General features: G+C 40.3%; 1 protein-coding gene across 1 annotated transcript in view; it reads right to left on the reverse strand.

Moving 5' to 3' along the window:
• Window positions 1-4,833: 4,833 nt before the first annotated feature.
• LOC114461704 (desmoglein-2-like) overlaps window positions 4,834-21,767 on the reverse strand; it is a 33,296-nt gene continuing 16,362 nt past the window's right edge. The window contains exons 6-14 of the mRNA XM_028443994.1: window positions 21,127-21,261; window positions 20,783-20,968; window positions 19,215-19,618; window positions 18,991-19,133; window positions 18,663-18,884; window positions 7,427-7,669; window positions 7,021-7,148; window positions 6,572-6,871; window positions 4,834-6,439 (exon numbers count right to left, since the gene is read on the reverse strand). Coding sequence (XP_028299795.1) covers window positions 5,372-6,439; window positions 6,572-6,871; window positions 7,021-7,148; window positions 7,427-7,669; window positions 18,663-18,884; window positions 18,991-19,133; window positions 19,215-19,618; window positions 20,783-20,968; window positions 21,127-21,261 — 2,829 coding nt within the window. The 3' untranslated portion in view covers window positions 4,834-5,371. The remainder of the gene's footprint in view (window positions 6,440-6,571; window positions 6,872-7,020; window positions 7,149-7,426; window positions 7,670-18,662; window positions 18,885-18,990; window positions 19,134-19,214; window positions 19,619-20,782; window positions 20,969-21,126; window positions 21,262-21,767) is intronic.

Consider the following 21,767-nt stretch of genomic DNA (forward strand, 5'->3'; position numbering starts at 1 on the left):
TTGGTAACCATACATTACGTATAGCACACAATTATTTGTTCGACATTAAATTTACAGTAAAGGTAAAATTAAGAGAAGTTCTTTATAATGTCGAGTCCTTACATCACATAGCCATGGCCAGTTGAGGGTACTTTTAATCCAGATGTAGTTAACACCTTCCAAGTCCTAGTGTCTACTTATAAAGTAAATCAGAGGAAAGGAAAACAGGGAAAGAAACGAAGTGAAAAAAAAAATTGAATTTGGCATACTGCAGTTGTTTGAGATTGAAGGGCAAAGATTGTCCAAACTGACAAATGACAAAAAGATACAAAGCATACAAGACATTAAGGAAAATGAGAAGACCACAAGCAAGTTGACAAAGAAAACCAACATATCTTTCTCTCATGCAACATCAGCAAAGAAGCCACCACCATATGAGAAAGAAGTACGTTTCACTGATGTCTATCCTCAGCTGCCAATGATAACTCAAGAAGGCAACTATAACCTCAAAGATGAAGATGAACAAATGGGAACTGCTAAGACAAGCATAAAAATGTACCCAACATCCAACACTTCAAAGAGAATGAGTGGCTTAAGCAGGCGACAGTTCAGACATCTGAAAATTGGAGATGAGGCTGTGAGTGAACCCGACGAAGCAATTGGAGGAGAAGATCCGGAAATCAGATGAATGTCTACAAAAGCAGAAAAAAGAGGAGATTGATCAACAAAGCAACTGATATCAGAGGACGACAACACGGATGAAAGTGAAGCGGAAGTGGAAAGAGAAAAATTTATCCAATGGAGTTTACCCACCAAAGAGAGGAAAAAGTCTCAAAAGTCAGACACCTGGAAATATGCAATGCATCTAAGAACAGAAAAGAAAGACGACAAAATGTTCCCAGTGATAGTCCGAGGACAAAATCTGGAGTACAAGCCTTGGCAGAATACTGACATGTCTGACATATTCGGAAAATTACCGACGCTTCAAGATGGTGCACACCCCTGGATCTCAAAGTTGGAAGAGGTTCTGGTGGGAACACAGCCAGCGAAGGGAGATATTAACAGGCTTTTGGCCAGTCTTTTTGGAGTTCCAGCATATGTGACGACATCTAGCAATGATCCAGAACTGTTTGCTGCAAGTCGAAGACAGGTGTGGAGAGCCTTGAGAGGCCTTTTCCCAACAAATGTACATCCTGACAACATCTTCATTGAGCCACTTGGCCACCAAGAGAACCTGAGAGCATATGCGTCAAGAGCTCATCAAATGTGGAGAAAAGTTACGGGAAATGATCCCGAATTGAACCAAATGGAGAAATCAATTTTGAGGGCCAAAATCCAGAAAAGACTGCCCCTGACGGTGAGGAGCAAATTGGCTGAAGTGTTTGGTCTCGGAAGTATGACCAAAGGCACAGATACAGATTACATCGCACATCAGGTGGAACTTAATCGGAAAAAGGAACATGACCAGAAGGAACAAGAACAAGATACTCTCATAAAACTCACCCAAATACAGTTGATTGATAATAAAAAAAAAAAAGAAAAGAACCAAGCAATTGTCATGTAGCATCAGCCACAACCGACTCAAGTGCAACCACAACCACAAATATGGAGAGGAAGAGGCCAAGCAAACTTTGGAAGAGGAAGAGGAGGATACTTCCAACAGTTACCAGGAGCATGTCATAATTGTGGACAGAGGGGCCACTTTGCTCGTGATTGCTACTACTTCAGGGGAAGCTTCAGAGGAAACTTCAGAGGAGGTTTCAGGATTTTTCGAGGTGCCAGGTGGTAGTGTCAGGGCCGAAGCAAGAACCAACAATAGAGGTGAAAATAAACAATCAACCATTGGAAGTTATGGCTGATCGCAGAGCTGCTTTCACCTGTATTCGACCAAAGGCTGCTATACATCTTCCCATGTCTGGACAACTAATATGGACAATCGGGTATGAGGGCGTGAAACAGCTGATTCCTCTCACAAACCCAATCGAGCTCTGCTACAAAAATCAGAGACCTCTTCAGTATACTGGATTGGAGATCTAGATCCAGAACTGCTAAAACCAGCTAATATGTGGGAAGAATTCATCATGGCAAATATGCTTAACGCAAAGCTACCAGAGTATCCACATCATTGTACACTCAAATATTTCAAGAACACTGACCAAGCAAATCCAGAACAATGGTTGAGCAATCAACCCAAACGTTGAGCTGACTGCGTAGTGTATAATATTGAGAGCACAAGGAGCAGCTATGAAGATAAACATTAACGATTAGTAGTTTGTCTAGGTCAGATGATATCTCATGAACACAGAAACATCTCTGAAAGTCATTTAGAAGCTATTTGTGAAGCACTAAAACCAAGAACAATTAGGGAAATGATGTAATTTTTTGGTATCACAGACTTTTAGAGCAGGAAGATGTTACCTTAGTGAGATGCGCTACGGTGAATCCGGCTGAAAATTTGCCAACTCCAGAAGATGGGGAACCACATGATTGTGTGGAAAAATCATGAGTTTAAGAAAATGATTTTGGGCTTTGTACTCGCTAGAACAGATTGATTATGCCATAGACGGATGTATAATTTGCCTGAAAAATAATGTTTCAACTCCTGTAGGTCCTATTAGTAAATTGGTTATAGATTATGTTGAGATGATAAAACCAGTTGTGGTTAGATTTCCACAATGGCCTGAAGCATGACCAACCAAACGTAAAGATGCTCAGTCTGCTGCTAAGATTTTGTGACGTGAAGTTATAAGTAGATGGGGTTTACCCGATCGCATATCTTCAGACAACGGGAAAGAATTTGTGGATAAAACAGTAAGGTTAATTCTAAGAAAAGTTAGGAATCAAACAATGTTCAGGAGCTGTCTATCACCCACAAAGCCAAGGTGGATGATAGACAGCATTGTTAAAATCTGTCAGCACACAGGTCTTATTTGGATTGAGGTACTTCCGCGAGCATTTAATGGTATGTTGTTCAAGTGAATTCCAAAGCAAAAAGGTCAATAGCAACTAGTTACACCAATAATGACGGTAGAACAAAATATGTCCACTATTTTAGCTGGGGCTATAGCTAGTGGTATTATTGCATCAAAGGTAGTTTCTACTACAAATACAACAGTGATAGATAAGAAAGTTTCCATGGCAGTGATGACAACAGCTAATTCTATAATTTCTGATAATCATACAAGTGCGGTTGTGGAAATGAGTTCCACAACGAATGAACCAATGGCAACTTTTTCTGTGCCCATAAAGCCTGAAGGCACAACACCAACACCAGACATTACACCCCAATTCATTACAAAGTCCATAAATGCAACTCAACAGTCTATTGAACAGTTGAACGCTAGGTTGAATAATATTGAGGACAGTTCTAAAGAGCCATTAGATGAGGAGGCTGATGGGACTGCGGTGAGACAGATAATGTGAATACATCACCAGTAATAGATGAGTATTCAGACAGAGATTTGACACCAGAAGAAATGTCTCAAAATCTTTGCGCACTAAGAAAGCAAGAAAAACAGTGGAAAACCTGGGGTTTGATGCCTCAGCGTTGCAAATTTCAGATACATGGGCAAGCAGAAACATATGGTATCAGCAGATAACTCACTCCGCTAGAGAGACTACTGGGGTAAAGGGTCCGGTTTTAGTGAAAATTCCAACTCCAGGCACGTGGGATTCCATTTTACAGTCAATACCTGAACCTTTGCTGGCCTATTGCCAATCACAATTGGTGGTATGACTGCGGGTTTTTACAAAGCAAACGCAATACTGATAATTAGGCAAGGAAAGGTTCACTGTGAGGTGCGATGGGGCGACCAGACCCCACAGTGGGCAACCTTTTGTTTGTTTCTGAGGTTCTCAATGTGTTTACTTTATATAGATGCACGTAGACATTTAGACATTTATTTTTTTCTTTCTAAGTAATAACAAATCAACTAAATTAGAGTTAAGTAAGCCTGTAAACTTGGAGTTAAAGACTGATAATAATAATATAATATAATAATAATAATAATAATAATATAATAATAATAATAATATAATAATAATAATATAGTTCTTCATTTGTGGCTTTCTTTCTTTATCTTAAGGCTAAAGCCTTAAACTTCACTTGTTGGTTTCAAATTTCTTGTCAGCCTATATATGTGATCACCAAGCTGGATTTCTTCAGAGTACAATGTGGCCACCAGTGTTCTCATAGGAGTTCTGCCTTTCTCCTGTTTTTGGCCTGAGAACATGATTTGACCTCATTTGTTCTCCGAGGGATTCTGTCTCAGCCCTGGTTTTTGATTCTGCTTGTTTTAATAAACTTTGTATTATTATGCGAGCCAGTTTCATCGATGAACTTTTTTCCACATTACACCTTTTTTCATCATCCACATCATCACTTGGGGAAGTCACGACACACAACTGAGTTGAGATGGAAAAGATATTAAACATAAGAAAACATAAAAGTAATTGACTCGTGGGAGAAGCTACATTTGAAAAAAATCAACCAAAAGAGGTCTCTAAACTAGAGCAGGCAATGAATGTAAGGTTAAAGAAATTACAAAACAGAAGCTCTCTTCTAAACTAAAATGCTACCAGCAGAATTTGTACATGAGTGGATATGCAAACCTGCTAGCCAACACAAATTAAATTCAATATGTCTATTAATGTTTGTATTATATGAAACAATGATAAATATATATTTAATGGTGCAATATATTTATGTAAAAGGTAATTATAATCAATCAAAAATTGGCCACAATACAATTCAAAAGGTCACTAAGTGATATTGTTGAATGTACTCTGGGCTCCCATACTCATTTTTTTATTTATTAGTATGACTCCATTTTCTGCTAAAATAATACAAAACAAAGCTTTCCAATATTTTTTATTGTGCTTTTTAAAAAAATCTGATAGTAGTGTACATCAAATTGAATTCATAAAAATGCAACAGTTTAAGGTCCTAACGGTTGTAAAGTTGTATGGTGCAGTGCAAGATAGAAGTAACAAACTATACAATCCCTGGTCCCTGAATTCCTCTGACACTCACATAGTTTGTTTTACAAGCCATCTACAAATACCATTTTAAAGAAAGCAAGTGTATTTGTAATATTTATAACTTTAACAACAAATCAAGTTTAGACCGTTGGAAATTGACTTTACAAATTCTTAGAAAAAAATTAAAAAAGGTGTAATTTTTTGGCCAAGCACCAAAATTGCATCATATATAATCTAAAACAAAACAAAATGAATAATCCATATAATCAAATCTATCCAGTTGAATTTAAGATTAATTTGATTAAGGTTATTTTAGAAAATGCAAAATGTCACAACAAGCTTCCCATCACCAAGAGCTGTCTAGAATACTGGAAATAGTCTTTTTGGCATCTGGACATGTTTCTAAACAAGGTCATTGTTTACTGAATTTCTCAACTACCACCTTGCCATGGGAGGGGCCTGTGCTGAACCTGGTAGTTGAACTCGTCTTTCTGCTCTGAGAGCCACTTAATTTGCTCTCTGTGCTCCCAGTGTTTCCCTGAAGACCAGAGACCTCACTCCTCTGAGAAAAACCTCCTGCCTCTCGAAGCAGTCTCCCTCCACTGCCTGTCTGTTCTCCCACCAACAGTAATGTCTGAGATCCTGACATCCCTCCATGTTGTAAAGTACCTCCTGGAACAAAACGGGTCTGATTCCCTTTCAGGACTTTAGTTGATCCTGCTGGAACCTTTCCCTCAACAACCATCATCGTCTGATGGCCAGAATAATTTCCTTTGTTGATCACGTTCACACCGGGAACCTCACCAGTCCCCACCAGCACCATGCCATGGCCTTGGGCGTGTCCACTGGAGATGGTTGTTGGTGCCTGAACAATGACACCTTGGGAAGGCACAGCTTGTGCATCTTGAACAAGGACCATGTTGTGGACGTTGGTTGCTGGAGCCTCAGCCAGGAGCACAGTGCTCTGAACCTGTGGTTGGACCACATAGTGTACTGGTTGCAGCATGGGGGCGGTGGTGTAGTAGATTGGCTGCTGCTGAGGGAGCAGGATCATCTGGTTTTGATTTGCCAGCTGAGTTTTCACTGTTGTTCCCTCTCTCACTGTGGCGGCGTTCCTCTCCACCTTTTCACGCACATTGCTTGTTTCTCTAATGACAGTTTCCTGTGTTCTGGATTGTTGCAAAGGCGGAGGAGGCATCTGCTGAGGGCTAGCTAAAGTTGATGCTAATGTCTGAGCGCTGGATGAAGGAACACTAGGCAGGGGAGGTAACACCGGCTTGGCTTCATTTTGGATCTTCTTTCCTCCACACACCTCAGCAAGTGTTTTGAATTTCACTCCAAGGTCATCAAGGAAGTGCAAGTCATCGTCAGTCTCCAGTAAGCTACAGCAGCCAACCGAGCCTGCAGACGAGTCTTTGCCCTCGTAGTCGTACATCAACAACTCATCCTTTACACCAAGGTTGTCATTACCACTGGTCACCTATGATGGAAAACAACAATTCATTTTAACTTTCAACACAACGATAAAAGTAATTCAATCAATGAATATAATTGTAATTATTGAAAGTAGAATAAGTCTATACAATTAATTATATGGAATATTCAAACTCACCTGACTGTAGTACTCTCCAAGGAAGTCTTCTGGCAATGCCATGCCATCAAAGATTCCTTCACCTTGCATTGCTTGTCTGCTTCCATACTCAGAGTTAAAGCCACCTACACCCAGCTGTTTCATCTCCCATGTTTGATCTTGATATCCATTTGAAAAGCCTCCTTGGTATCCACCACTGTTCATCCCATTAAACATAGAAACTGATTGCTGAAAATCTCCTGCAGCTGAAACATTCTTTACAGTTTCCATCTGTAAAGCATTTCCATCTAAATGTGTGGGCATGTTCAGCAGGGGCACCTCCTAAAATTATTAGAAATATGTAAGGATTACATTTTCAATTAGGTGGATTCAAATGACTTTAAATGGGTTTATAAATGGTTATCGTATCACAGCAACCTTTTATTATAGGCAATTCTAAATTATTGAGGTGTAAAATCAGTTGTTCTCACCGTGTTCTCCCCCTGGCGCTCTGTGTGATAGTTGATAAGGTGCGACTTGGTGTCAAAAGGCATCTCAGTAAAGCGATCTCGGAATACAGCTCCGCCACACTGACAGAAGAGCAGCAACAGTGGAATGACTGCAGACACATTGAAAAGTTAAAATCACTCCTGAGTGGAAATTTACCCTAAATATGATTCTCAGCCACACAGAGCAGCCTATCAGAAGCAATGCTGTAAATAATATCACATTTAATTTTATATTTGTTTTGGTTTTTTTTTTCAAACACACTCATATATCAACAGAATCAACATTTTCATGTGAGGAACAATAAATTGGCTGCAAAAATAAAGTAGAAGTAGGTAGGTCAGTCTGCTACTTGCTCCTCCAAGAAATCATTGTGATTCAACCACTTACGCAGTAACAGCAACAAGCCCAAACACAGCAATCCAATGCCTGCAGGTCCCAGTTGTGCTTCTTTGCTGGGCTGACCATTTGAACCTAGTTTTCCACATGTTTCTCCATCCTCACAGGTACAAACTTGGACTGTCACTTTCTGTGGCTCTGGACAGGCCTGTCCTTGCTGGTCCTTCACCATAAATTCCACTTGGTAGAGTCCAGGCCACACAGAGTCCTCGGATCTTAATATAGCTGCAGTGTCTATCAGACAGAGAACAAGGTTTATGTTTTTGTTTTGTTTACATTGTTTTGCTTTCGGAAACATTTGCCATTATTGCTGGTGGAAAACAGCAAACATTGTTGAAGACAGACTTGATAGCTTAATCAAGATACAACAAAAAACATCTGACAACATATGGGATGATTCAAAAGTACTTAACTATGCAAAACCATTGCCATGTTTGACAATATATTATTTTAGACTGTGTGGTGCCTTTAAGGACATTTTTGTCAAGAAGCTGTCTCTTCTTTGCCTCCGATCGTTCAGGTTAGAGGGAGAAGTAACAGTTGCTATGTTCTGATCAATCCCTGCAGGCCTACAGAACGTATGGATACTTGGTGTGGCCAAAAGAAAACTGAATAAATAATGAAATAATGAAAACTGAATAAATGAAAAGTAGAGAAACTGGACTAGTTTTGATGAAGATGTCGAACCTCTCCTCCAAGAAGCTTCTTCACTTCTACTTCTGGGTGCCTGTTGCGGCAGCTCCATGTATCATTCGCTTTTGATTTAGTTAAGTATTGTCTGTGATTTATTTTTGTCAATCATTTGTAATAGTACAGCTTTTCAGTTGTGTTATTACAACGGAAGATTTCCTCTTTTTTGTCAGACTTTAATCACATTCCATAATGCAAACATATTCCTGTGAGGAATTACTGTGCCTTAAGTATGGAGCTGGAGTTCCTTCTGCGTGCATTCATGGCTCCATATTATATATACTGAATAATCAGCTGGAGATGGCCGGCTTCACACTGCTGCATGTTGACTGAAGGAGGAGGACTTTGTGTCTTTGTTAACTTTAAATGGTGCCACCCTGGTCATGTCACTGTGAGGGATTCTATCTGCACTCCCGATTTTAAACTTTTGGTGATAGGATTACGGCCATATTATCTGCCTAAGGAGTTTTTTCACACCATTACTGTGGCTGCGTAATCCCACCATCGGCTGCAGCAGCCAGAGCGAGTGATATCACACAGGCTGAGATTGCAGCGCTACAGACTCCACATCCCAGCACCCTCATACTGATCAGTGGAGACTTTAATCACATTTGATTAAAGGATTTGATTAAAGGACTAAAAAAAAAAAAAAAAAAAAAACAATGATGTGATTTTGCTCTGAATGTCAAATGAATTTCTGTGAATGCAACCATGTCGGAAATGAACTGAATAAATAAATAAATAAATAAAATAAAAAATAAATTTCTCTCTCTTCTGTCCTGAACAACTTAATAGTAATAATGGCTTGTATTTATGTAGCGCTTTTTTTGAGCAGACTCAAAATGCATTACAGAAACCATTACTCATTCACACCAGTCACTCACATCAGTCATACTGGTGGCATACCTGTCAAGTATCCCGTTTTGGCCGGGAAACTCCCGTATTTTACCCCTCTTTCCCGCCATCTTCCCGTATAGTATTTTCCCGTAAATATCCCGTAGTTAATGTAATAATAATTAAAAGATGCCTTACTAAACTGAACGCCGTCATTGGCCTCGCGAGCACTGCCACCTGAAATGGCCTGAGTGGCAGTTCTCACGAAATTAGTGCTGACAGCGGCAACAAACCCGGAAACAACTCAGAAAAGAGATGATGAATGAAGATGTTCCGTTAAAAAAAACAAAGAACTTGTGTAAATACGTGTGAAATGTGACAGAGAGTTACTTTCCTAAAGAGCAGCAGGATGGGACACAGTTACACGTTCTGTTAGATTAATAACTGAGATTTTAACGTCTCCCACAGCGGAAGGAGCGACGTAAGTCACCATGAAAAATCAGCCAATCACAAGCTCCACAATCATACACTGCTTTAAAAAAGTGTTAAAGGATGTAAAGTCTGTAATAAATGTGTCTAATAAGTCATTAGTGAATACCAGAGAACCACATGAGTGATCATGAGAAATTAAAAGAAAATATATAATGAAAATAAAAATGTTAATCTTTAACTTAAAGACAAGCAACGTGAAATTAACAGTAATTATGCAATGTGTTGACTTGTATATAAACTGTAAGTATATTAAATAAACACGTGCTTCAGATACACATTTGTTTTAATTCAGGCTGTTTTATAATTTAGGAATTAAAGCTGGGCAATATATCGAGATTCAAGATGTATCGAGTTTTCTATTTTGGCGATATAGAAAACTATAATATTTTATATATATATATACAAATATATAATAGCTTATTATGTATCAAAATACTAGTTTTAGGAGTTGCTGATTTTACTTCTCAGAACAGCATGTAAAGCTCAGTTAGATGGATTTCTGAGTGCACATATTGTGCAGCTGTTTGTTAATAAATGTCCCTGTGTGGCATTTTGCATTAGCAAATTTAACCCAGAATTGTTTTTCTGGTCAGACTTTATTTGAAATGAAATTATCAAGATTTATATCATATATCACCATTTTGAGAAAATATATTGAGATATGAGTTTTGGTCCATATTGCCCAGCCCTAGTAGGAATGTTCAGAGCATTTCGATGTTAATAAAGGTCGACCTACCAGATTATAATCACATAATTGTATTTAGTAAGTGGTTGACAAGTGACTCTTTTAGATTTCTTGTAAACATGTCTTAAAATATAAGGGATACTGGAGCTTGGTTGGGGCACGTGGGACGGCTCGTAGTGGGTGCCAGAAATTTCCCTTATTTTCAAATCCAAAACTTGACAGGTATGCCCGGGTGGCGATAAGCTACATTAAAGTCAGAGTTGCCCTGGGGCATACTGATAGAAGCGTGGCTGCCATTTCGTGTCTACGGCCCTTCTGATCAACTTTAAACAGTATGTTTAGCTGTGCAACGAGGGAGAATAAGACCTTGGATCATCTGTATGCCAACGTGAAGGGACATAAAGCTCTTATCCTTTCTCCCCTTTGGGAGAATCAGACCACAATCTGATCTACACACCACCTACAGGCCATTGGTGAAACAGCAGGTGGTCAGCAAAAAGACAGTGGAGGTCTGGTCTAACGAAACAGAGGAGGCTCTCCAGGAGTGCTTCAACTTCACAATCAATCAATCAATCAATCAATCTTTATTTGTATAGCGCCAAATCATAACCAATGGTATCTCAAGACACTTTACAGTAGAGCAGTCTTAAGGACGGACTCTTCATTTTATGGATACACACATATGCATATATACGTATATACACATACATATGTATCCCACACCCAACATGAATTCATCATGGCGGCAAGGAAAACCTTCTGTTAAGCAGCAGGAACCTTGTGTGGATCCCATTCCTATGATGAACAGCCATCCACGTTATGCTGTGTTGGGTGTGTGCAGAGGAAAGGGTGTAGACAGAGCCGCTGAGACTCTGTAACTCCACACTAAGGATCCCACGGACCTGCAAGACAAAAGCCAGAAGGAGTACAGGAGCAAACACACAAGGGAAGAAGCAGACATAGAGAGAGTGTTTGAGAGAGGAATGGGACCCTCTCCGGTCCCTCTCTAACCTAAATGACCTCTCTTAACGCCCTCTCCAACCGAGCATGCCAGACCCCCCCAGCAGTCTATGCCTATTGCATCTTAATTATGAGCTATGAGCTGGTTCCTAACTAAAAGCTTCACCAAAGAGGAATGTTTTGAGCCTAACCTTAAAGGTAGAGAGGGTGTCTGCCCCCCGAACCGTGGTTGTAGATGGTTCCAGAGAAGTGGGGGCCTGATAACTAAAGCTCTTCCTCCTATACTACTTTTAGAGACAAATGGAACACCGAGTAGTCCAGCATTTTGAGAGCGTAGTGTTCTGGGGGGATTGTATGGCCACTACAAGCTCCTTGAGATAGACTGGTGCCTGTCCATTTAGGGCTTTATAAGTGAGAAGAAGAATCTTGAATTCTATTCTATATTTTATGGGAAGCCAATGCAGAGAGGCTAATACGGGAGTAATGTGATCGCTTCTCCTAGTTTTAGTCAGTACACGTGCTGCAGCATTTTGAACCAGCTGAAGTGTCTTAAGCGACTTGCTCGGGCAGCCTGCTAAAAGAGAATTACAATAATCCAGTCTAGAGGTAACAAAAGCATGGACTAGTTTTTCGGCGTCGCCCTGAGACAGGATAGGTCTGATTTTAGCAATGTTACGGAGATGAAAGAAGGCAGTTCTTGAAGTTTGTTTTATGTGAGAGTTGAAGGATAAATCCTGATCAAATAGAACCCCGAGGTTTCTAACAGTTGTGCTTTGTGCCAGAGTAATGCCATCTAGGGCAGTTAGGCTAGCATAGGTTTCTCTAAGGTGTCACGGGCCCAGTACAATGACCTCAGTCTTGTCTGAGTTGAGAAGAAGAAAATTTTGGTCCATCCAGGCCCTAATGTCCTTTAGACAGGCCTCAAGTTTAGATAGCTGATTTGTCTCACCTGGCTTCATTGATACATACAGCTGGGTATCATCAGCATAGCAGTGAAAGTTAACAGAGTATTTTCTCATAACATTACCAAGGGGGATCATATAGATACAGAAGAGGATTGGACCTAGCACAGAGCCCTGAGGAACCCCGTAGCTTACTTTAGTGTACACAGAAGACCTATTATTCACGTGTACAAACTGGTACCTATCAGATAGGTAGGACTTAAACCAGTTTAGGGCAGTCCCTGTGATTCCAAGTAATTCCTCTAATCTCTCTAGTAGAATATAGTGATCTATAGTGTCAAAAGCTGCACTAAGATCTAATAAAACCAGCACTGAGAGTCGTCCTTCATCTGAAGCCCAGAGTAGATCATTAGTTACTTTAACTAAAGCAGTCTCTGTGCTGTGTTGAGCTCTAAAACCTGACTGGAAGTCCTCGAACAGGCTGTTGTTTTGAAGAAATTCACAGAGCTGAGCCGCCACAACTTTCTCAAGAATCTTTGAAATAAAAGGAAGATTAGATATAGGCCTGTAGTTTGCTAAAGTGCTGGAATCAAGAGTAGGTTTTTTGAGAAGGGGTTTGATTACAGCTACTTTAAAGGACTGTGGCACGTAGCCTATTGATAGGGATATATTTATTTTCTCCAACAAAGATGGGCAGACTAAGGGAATAACTTCTTTAAACAGTTTAGTTGGGATCGGATCTGAAAGGCAGGTCGATGGTTTGGAGGATGAGATAATAGAGTTAAGTTCCTGAAGTCCTATATGTGTGAAACAGTTTAGGTTAGGCCTAGTTACATTTAATGGTACAGCAGGCCCAGGTGAAGGCAGGGAGTGGCTAATTTTATCTCTAATCTTATGAATTTTATCGTTAAAAAATGTCATAAAGTCCTCACAGCTGAGGGCTAGAGGAATAATGGGCTCAATAGAGCTCTGACTTTGTGTTAGCCTGGCTACAGTGCTGAAAAGGTACCTCGGATTATTTTTATTTTCCTCAATTAGTGAGGAATAGTATGTAGATCGACTATGTCGTAAGGCTGTCATGTATTTACTATGGCTTTCTTGCCAGAGTTTTCGTGACTCCTCTGTTTTTTTGGAGAGCCACATTCTCTCTAATTTACGGGTTGTGAGTTTCAGAGCTAAACCACGGAGCTTTCCTCTGACGTTTAATAGTTTTTTCCCTCAATGGGGCAATTGAGTCCAAGGTGGATTTTAGTAGACTAGCAGAGCTATCGACAAGCAGATCCAGTTGAGAGGGGTTATAATTAATGTCATAGTTATTTATTGGATGGTGCACTGAGTTTAAGGCAGCAGGAATGGCCTCTTTAAATTTAGCCACAGCACTATTGGACAGATTTCTACTCGTAACTATTTTATTGCACAGTGCGAGATCCTCTAGGATAATGTTAAAAGACATTAAAAAGTGATCTGATAGCAGAGGATTTTCAGGGAAGACTTTTAGTTCATTAATATCAAGGCCATATGTTAGAACAAGATCAAGAGTATGATTTAAACGATGAGTAGCTTCATTAATAGTTTGAAAAAAGCCAACTGAGTCTATTAGGGACATAAAGGCTGAGCTCAGGCTATCACTATCTTTGTCAGCACATTTAATGGTTTTATGTTTTGGTGTTTCTAGATTTGAGATTTTAATTTTTTTCAGAGTTTTATAATTGATAGCTCTTTTATTTGATTTTATGTTAAAATCATTGTGAAATATGGGTCGGGGGACTGACACCGTCTCCATAAGATAATATTCATCACCATCACAACAGTTGTCATGGCGATGAACACAGCTATCATAATAGCAATGGGAGGGAAACTGTCCTAAGGCAGCGCAGAGGGCGTGGAGGACTCCACCTCTGTAACATGGTCTCATTCATGAGATGTCATAAACAGTGACTGTGCCATGTTTTCTGATATAGAGATGCTCCCTCCAAAGTAGGGTGGATTCCATCTCTCCTATCAGGTTCGGTTTTCCCCCAGAAGGATCTCCAATTATCAATGAAGCCCACCTCGTTTTTCTGGACCATCACCTCGATAGCCAGCGGTTAAATGATGACATGCGGCTATACGTGTCATCACTGGTCAGATTTGGTAAGGGACCAGAGAAAATTACGGAGTCCGACATTGTTTTAAGCATAAGCACAAACTGATTCAATGTTCACTTTGGTTGCTTCCGACTGACGACGTCGGGAGTCATTAGTGCCGACATGGAGGACTATCCTATCAAACTTACGATTACTCTTTGCCAGCAACTTTAGATTTGATTCTATGTCGCCCGCTCTGGCCCCTGGGATGCACCTCACGTTGCCCGCTGACTTCGCTAGCTTCACGTTTCTCACTATGGAGTCACCAATTATCAGAGTTTGTTCCCCGGTGAGTGTGTTGTCCTCACGGAGGGGGGAGAACCTGTTTGAGACGTGAACATGGTGGTGTCCCGAGCGGCTTTTTGACCTTCGACTATGCTTACCACGGACAGTAACCCACTCATTGCTGGCCGGGGGGGAGGCTAAGCTAGAGCTAGCACGATCCGCACCGGCTAGGTCCTGCTTGCTAGCTTCGGTTTTGGTATCAGGGGTGCGGAACCGCTTCTCCAGATTGTTGATCCTCGCCTCCATGTCTAACAGTACGCTACACTTTATGCAACTACCATTGTCCCTAAAGGAGGACGAGGAGTAACTAAACATCTGACACACCGGGCAGGAGAGCGGAGGGGAGGAGAGAGAAGCCATAGGTGCTAAATTTAAGCTAAGCTAAGCTAAGGACAAAAGGAAGTTTAAAGGAGATTACACTGCCTATAAGAGGCGAGATTGCTTTTTACTTAACCTTCGTACGTTTAACTGTACGGTAAAAATTTAAAACAAGTGTTTTCAAGGCTAAAATATCAATGACAACAAGTTTGATTAGAGTTAGCAGAACACAGTAGTAGAGCGCTGCAAACAGCGGTAGAGCGTAAACAGGAAATGATCGATACGTCACCACGTCAGCACGTCACACGTCACTCAATCTGTGAGCTTTTTAAGGAGGATCATGGAGAAGACATTGAGGAGATATAGTGTTGCATTACTGACTACATCCACTTCTGTGAGGACACCATAGTCCCAACCAAAAATGTTTCATGCCTCCCCAATAACAAGCCATGGATCAATGGGGATATTAACTCATTCAGTGCCAGCCAATTTCAATTTTTCTACCCCCCTCAGTGCCAGCTGTTTTTGAGCATTTTGACTGATTTTAAAGACCCACAGAATATTTTCTACTATGACTATGATTCTGAAAGATTGAAGCCTCTACTGTCATGAAAAAAAAAAACATTTGTTTCTGGCTCGTTACGTTCTTTTGTAATCAGCCATTGAATAGAGCAAGTTTTACACAAATCTTCAGTTTCAGAGCAAAAAGCTGAGAAAACAGCCTTTTTGTAAAAAAAACCCTGTCAGTGACTTGAATGTTATTTTTTTTTTTTTTTTTTGCTTTAGTGACAACTGTAACATCTGAACATTGTTTCCTTATATAAAACATTAAAAAAAATGATCTCTGTTTCCTTGAGGATGCTGGAAACATAAAAAAATTATGTATTATACATGCCAGGCCAATAGATGGCGGTATGATTTAGCAATTAACCAAAATAAGCAAACACAAGTAAGAGTGTTAGCACGCATCAGTCTTTGGATTTAAATAAAATTTCTCCAACAAAGTGTTGGTTTATTTGACCAGCAATTGGAAGAGAGGAGACATTTTTCATGCACCAGATTCTGACGACAATCTCAGTGCTGCACTCCTACTGAGAGATATTTGACCGAACCTGGTGTAGGGGTTATTTTCTATCTTTTTAACATGGAATTTGGTTGGATTCTGCTGGGACGCTGCGCGTAATGTGTTATGTGTTTCTATAAGCGTGAGATGAAGCACAAATGTTTGCTAGGGTACATTAATAAATGTTGTGATGAAATGCAAAAAAGACTAGTTTTTGACTTGTGTTGCTGTGTATGACACATATGTAGAAGGACGTTGTGGAGTTGTGTGTGTTACAGCATTAAACCGTAATGTCTGTCGCATCACATGAAGCTACTTTTCATTTTACAGTTTAATGCAGAACGAGTGGCTATTAAATAAAGCTGATTTAAAGAAACTCACTTAAATGTGTGCGCTGCACGCGTATGTGAATAGTGTATCGGCAGCAATAAGTTCAGACTTAAAGAGAGATCAACTTTTATCTGGTTCAGGTCGTATTCTGACGGCTAGGGGCTGAGTCGAGTCTAACTTTTAACTTTGTAGGTCTGATTAAAACTAACGCCTGATGGTCTGCAGCCACAGTGTGCATGCCTGTAACACAGAAAGATTTGTTTCCCTCTTTACACAAACACGGAGGGGGTATCTTTTTCAAAAACTTCCACTCTAGAACAAAACTTTTACATTTTCATGAGAAAACATTCTCATGTAAACAGAACCTAAAGTACAGGGAGACCCAGTTTTTGCTTCTGAGCTAAATCCATTCTTAAATAGGTTTGATTTACCCCCCAACGTGAGCTCAGACAGTGAGGCTGGGTCGTCAATAATGCCCCACACCCCGATCCTCACCTCTGCTCCAAACTCTGCTCCCCCTTCATCCAAGATCCTTACCCCTTTCTCAGCACATCATCAGCCTCAATAGACAGCCCCCCTCTCCCCTGCCCTTCTGAAACAGAGACACACAAAAATTGACTCTTCACTCCAACCCTCTCCTTCCCTCTCTACCTGTCCCACGGTCACTTCCAGCCAGGTGGAGAAGAAGCTCTCCAAACTCTGCACCGACAAAGCCAGTGGGCCAGACAGTCTCAACCAAAGGGTCCCCAAATCATGCACTAGACAGCTTGCAGGAGTATTTCAGCTTTCACCTCTCCCTGATGCTGATGAAGGTGCCAAACCTGTGGAAGACCTCCTGCATCATCCCAGTGCAAAAAACAGGACATCCCAGCCTTCTCAATGACTACAGACCAGTGGCACTGACGTCACATGTCATGAAGACATTTGAGTGGCTGGTCCTTCAACCTGAGGACTCTGCTCACTGTTTAATTGGACACCTTGCGCTATGTAGTGCAACATTAACCAGCTGAAGCTCAACACCAGCAAGACTAAGTATGTAATGGTGGACTACAGGAGGAAAACAAGCCCTGAGTCTCTTATCCAGTGGCAGGAAGTGGAGAGGCCGGACTCATATAAGTACCTTGGGGTCCACATTAACAATAAACTGGACTGGTCAAGAAACACTGAGGCCGTCTTCAGGAAAGGACAGAGCAGGTTTTTTTTTTTCCTGAGGAGGCTCAGATCCTTCAATGTTTGCAACAATTTCCTGAAGTCCTTCTACCAATCTGTGGTGACCAGTACACTGTTCTTTGCAGTGGGGTGCTATCAAGGCTGGTGAGGCAAACAAACTCAATAAACTATTGAGGAAGTCCCACTCTGTGGTTGGACTGGACCTGGCTCCCTAGAGACAGTAGCTGAAAGGAGGACGAGGGACGCATTTCTAGCAATTTTGGACAACTCCTCTCACCCTCTCTATGAGGAGCTGTGGTCAATGTGCAGCTCCTTCAGCCAACACATCTTCCCACCACGATGCAAGAGGGATTGCTTCGGGGGTTCCTTTGATCCCACTGCCATCAGACTGTTTAACTATGACCCTTCAACCCAATTTCTTCAACTGTCATTTGTTTTGTTGTTTTTTTTTTATTATTTATGTCTGTCCTACAGTTCTTACATTTTGCACCATTATCGTGTTTGTATTTATTTTTGTTTCTTACTGTCTGCTCTTTTTATTGTGTTGCAGGAATAAAGGCATATTCTATATAATTATATTCTAATGTATATATCTATTTTTTTGTTTGTTTGTTTATTTCAATGGTAAACTGGAATGTCTGAGCTGATGTGGCTATTGTGTATACATTGGATGCCTTATGAGTGTCTTATCATCCAGCTTTGATCGATTGCACCCATGACTGTAGTATTCCCAAGAGGATAGTAACCGAACCCTAGACTACTTAGCTTCTAAACCCTGATATATGCTACTGTGTGTGTGTTTCATTAACAGCAAACAATAACCAACATGCTGCAGAGGCTGTTAGAGGAGCGCAGACATGACGTTATGTTTTAAGTCTACAGCTCCATACACTTTTATACTTTGTTTGCATGTTGCACATGTTCATATTGTTTTCATGTTTGTGTCCAACAATATATACATGGTTAGGTAGGTAAGTAATAATCCTGAAATCAATTTTAAGTTGCTTAAAAAACATAAAACATAGTTTACTGTGACCAGAGGTAAAACAAGGGCTTTTTAATGCTTCTTTGAAACCACACACACTCTCACAGCCACAACCCCCTAGCGGCATGGCAGCCAATTGCATAGCGATGCATTGCCCCGATGCAGAAGTGCTGTTGGCCAACCTCTGCGACACGTCTATGCCGCTTAAACAGGCTGGTATGGCTAAACCGTATAAATGTTCATTTATCGGAATATATAAAAAATGTAAAAACAAAGCAGAAAGCATTGTTAAAAAAATGCAAAGACGATCTGGAAAAAAGAATAACGAACAAGTTTGATGATCTATTAAAGCAAATCCATACACTAATTTCAGAGGTGTTTGCTTACCGTTGAGATGCTCAACGTGCCATTTTCCTTCTGTGCCCTTCGAGATTACTTCATAGTCAAAAGGGGCACCATTGGGGTCTGCGTCTTCATCTTTAGCGTTCACAATAACAGCACTTTCTGTTGTACAAAGAGTCTTGATGTTACTGGTGAGCCTTGGGCAGTGGTCGTTGAAATCTTCCACCTGGATGGCGATGGTGCCGGTGGCTGTTTTTCCTGGCATATCTATGACAACCAGAGAGTATATATATATTTACATTTGCCTTTGACCCGTTTCTTATTAAAAGCTGCTCTCTAAGTTGTGAGTTTTATATAAAGTAGATAAGCACACCTTCTGAGATGCACAGGATTTGAGCAAAATACGTTCCATTGACCAAAGCTGGGGATTCTCTGTCAGGCATCTTGGTCAGTTTGATATCAGCTGTCTTCGGGTCAATAGTAAGCCAGTTGGCCGGGTCTGAACCTTTAATATACCTTTAAGAAAACATGGTTTAGACATTGTTAGATACAGTAAGTGAATCTTATACAGTAAATCAACAGCTTTTTGATACTTGCCTCACATTCTCTGCAGGTTTTTGAGTGTCTGCATCTATTGCAGTGTAGCGAGTTAAGATCGTATTGATGCTAACGGTGTCACCTCCCTCTGAGATGGGGATCGCTTTAACTGCGGGATTAAATTGTGGCCCCTCAGGCTGGTTCTTCACACTTATTTTGACAGGGTAGGTTTTGTATGCTCCGCTCTGCGATGTTGACGTTCCATGTCCTCCACTAACAGATCCTCCACTCGTGCCACCAGTACCAGAGGTGCCTGCACTGCCGCTTCCACCACCTCCACCACTTCCACCTCCTCCTAAGTTCACATTTGCGCCTGAAAATGTCCCAGAACCATCAACTAGAGGTGCCTTGTTCCTCACTGTTATTCCTAGGTCAAGGTTCTTCACATCTTCATAATCCACAGCCTAGAATAGAAATAAAGTCTTTACACAATCAAGTACAGTAAATATTTGTCTACCTAAAATCCAAATGCTGATAGAAATGCAGTCAGAGTTTGTTGAACATTTTTGTCTTGTTTTCAGTTTGACTCGTCTCGTCACCTGCTTTTTCCTGTACAGAAATGCAGGAAATGCTGGAGCCCATCCCAGCGGACATGGGGTGTAAGGTAAACCCCCTTGGATCAGAGGCCAATCTATTGCAAGGCATGTCTGGGTAACTCAATGTGTGATATGGCTTAAGTAAATTCTACCAAACCTGCAAATGCACAATGTTTTTAACCTGAGAATAAATGCTGCTAAGAAAGAGACATTCAGTGCCACAATAAAGTATTCACCATCTTTGCCTTTTCCACATTTCCTTTTGTCAGTTATTCTACAATGGTTTTGAGTCTAGTTTTCCTTAAAGAAATCTACACAAAACAGCCTGTAATGTACATCAGGACATACAGCTGACAGGTCATGTCAGAGCACAAACTAAGCAATGAAGTCCAAGGAATATTCTGCAGACCTTGGATATGGGATTGTATAAAGCAAGAAATCTGGGGAAGGATGAACAATAGTTTCAACATTGAAGGTCCTGAAAAGCACTCTCATCTCCACTATTGGGGAATGGAAAGGGTTAGAATCACAGGGTTCCTTAGATCTGTCTGCCTGACCAAGCGTACTGACTGGAGAAGAAGGACCTTGGTTAGACAGGTGAACAAGAACACAATGGTCACTGAGGCGAAGCTCCAGTATGACATCAACTTCAACTGCTGCTCGGAGAGTATCCCATGTGGATATCACCGTATTTGACTCATATCTTGGAATATTCAGGGTTTGATTCTTGGGTTTTTTTGCGCAGTGACTGTTTATAGAGGCTGAACTTCAAGCTGCTCTAACGTGCTGTCGACTTACATACTAGTACACACTGTAATCTAATCTAAGTGGATGATCTGGGTTTTAAATACATTAAGTCTTAATCAAGAAGAAAATGTTGAAGCACTTCAGATTCACCAGCAATTTCAGCTTAATTATTATGTCAAGTTTCTTTATTGCATTGTGTATTAGAATATTTTAGATTAATGAGATGTTTTACTAGTGAACATAAAAATGCAGTAAATGCTTTCTTCTTAAATAGAATGACAGTACCTTATCAAGCATCAGGATGCCCTCGTTGGTTTTTGGGTCCGTCTTGATGCTAAAGTAGCCAGCCTCATTCCCTTTAACAATATCAAAGACAGCTTCATAGTTCTCTGTGCCCTTCAGGTCGAGGTCATTTGCTTGGAGTCTCATCACCTCCACACCATGCACATTCTCCTCAATACTTCCTTCATACTAAGCAAGGAGAACAAGGTGAATCAAAGTCAAGGTTTAAACAGTACGTTTGTAATAAAACGAAATATTTACTGAGACTTCTTCCACTGATGAAGAAAGCGGACAGGTCATAAGACCCATGCAAAAACATGGAGTAATATTTGAAGGAAAATACTTGCCAGCTCCTTTTCCAAAGTGGGAGGGTTGTCATTGACATCGTTAACATTGATGGTAACGGTGCCAGTTCCACTTTTTCCTCCTGGTTGTCCATTCAAGTCCTGACCTTTCACTATTACAGTGTACTGATCCTGTGTCTGAAAATGCATGAAAAATTATTGGATCAGTATAAGTAAAGTTCTGGATTTGCTAATAGACTATATTTTAAATGTATCCCAAACTTCCAGCTGCAATAATATGCGCAATCCAGATCTGATCTGATTTAAGTTAATTGAAGAATTAACCCGACATAACTGAGACAAATTTCATAAAAATTGGTCAATTACAAACAGAGATGTGAATTTTTTTAATTTTGCCAATGATGAGGGATGCAGATTTTTTCATTTTTCCAACTGATCCAGAATCACTATAATGATGCAGATCCTCTAGAAAATGTAATGGAATCTTCCAAGTCCTAAGGTCTGTCTTTTGTTAAAAGTCCGTTAAATACTTTGACATAATTCTGCTAACAGACAAACAAATAAAGAAACACTGGTAAAAATATGAGCTTCTTGGCAGAGGAAATAGTAATAATAAAAAACAATAATAATGAAAGATTTGTTTTGCGACAATTATTTAATAATAATAAATAAATCATTTAATG

This window comes from Gouania willdenowi, chromosome 4 (genome assembly GCF_900634775.1).
Source record: "Gouania willdenowi chromosome 4, fGouWil2.1, whole genome shotgun sequence".
NCBI lineage: Eukaryota > Metazoa > Chordata > Actinopteri > Blenniiformes > Gobiesocidae > Gouania > Gouania willdenowi.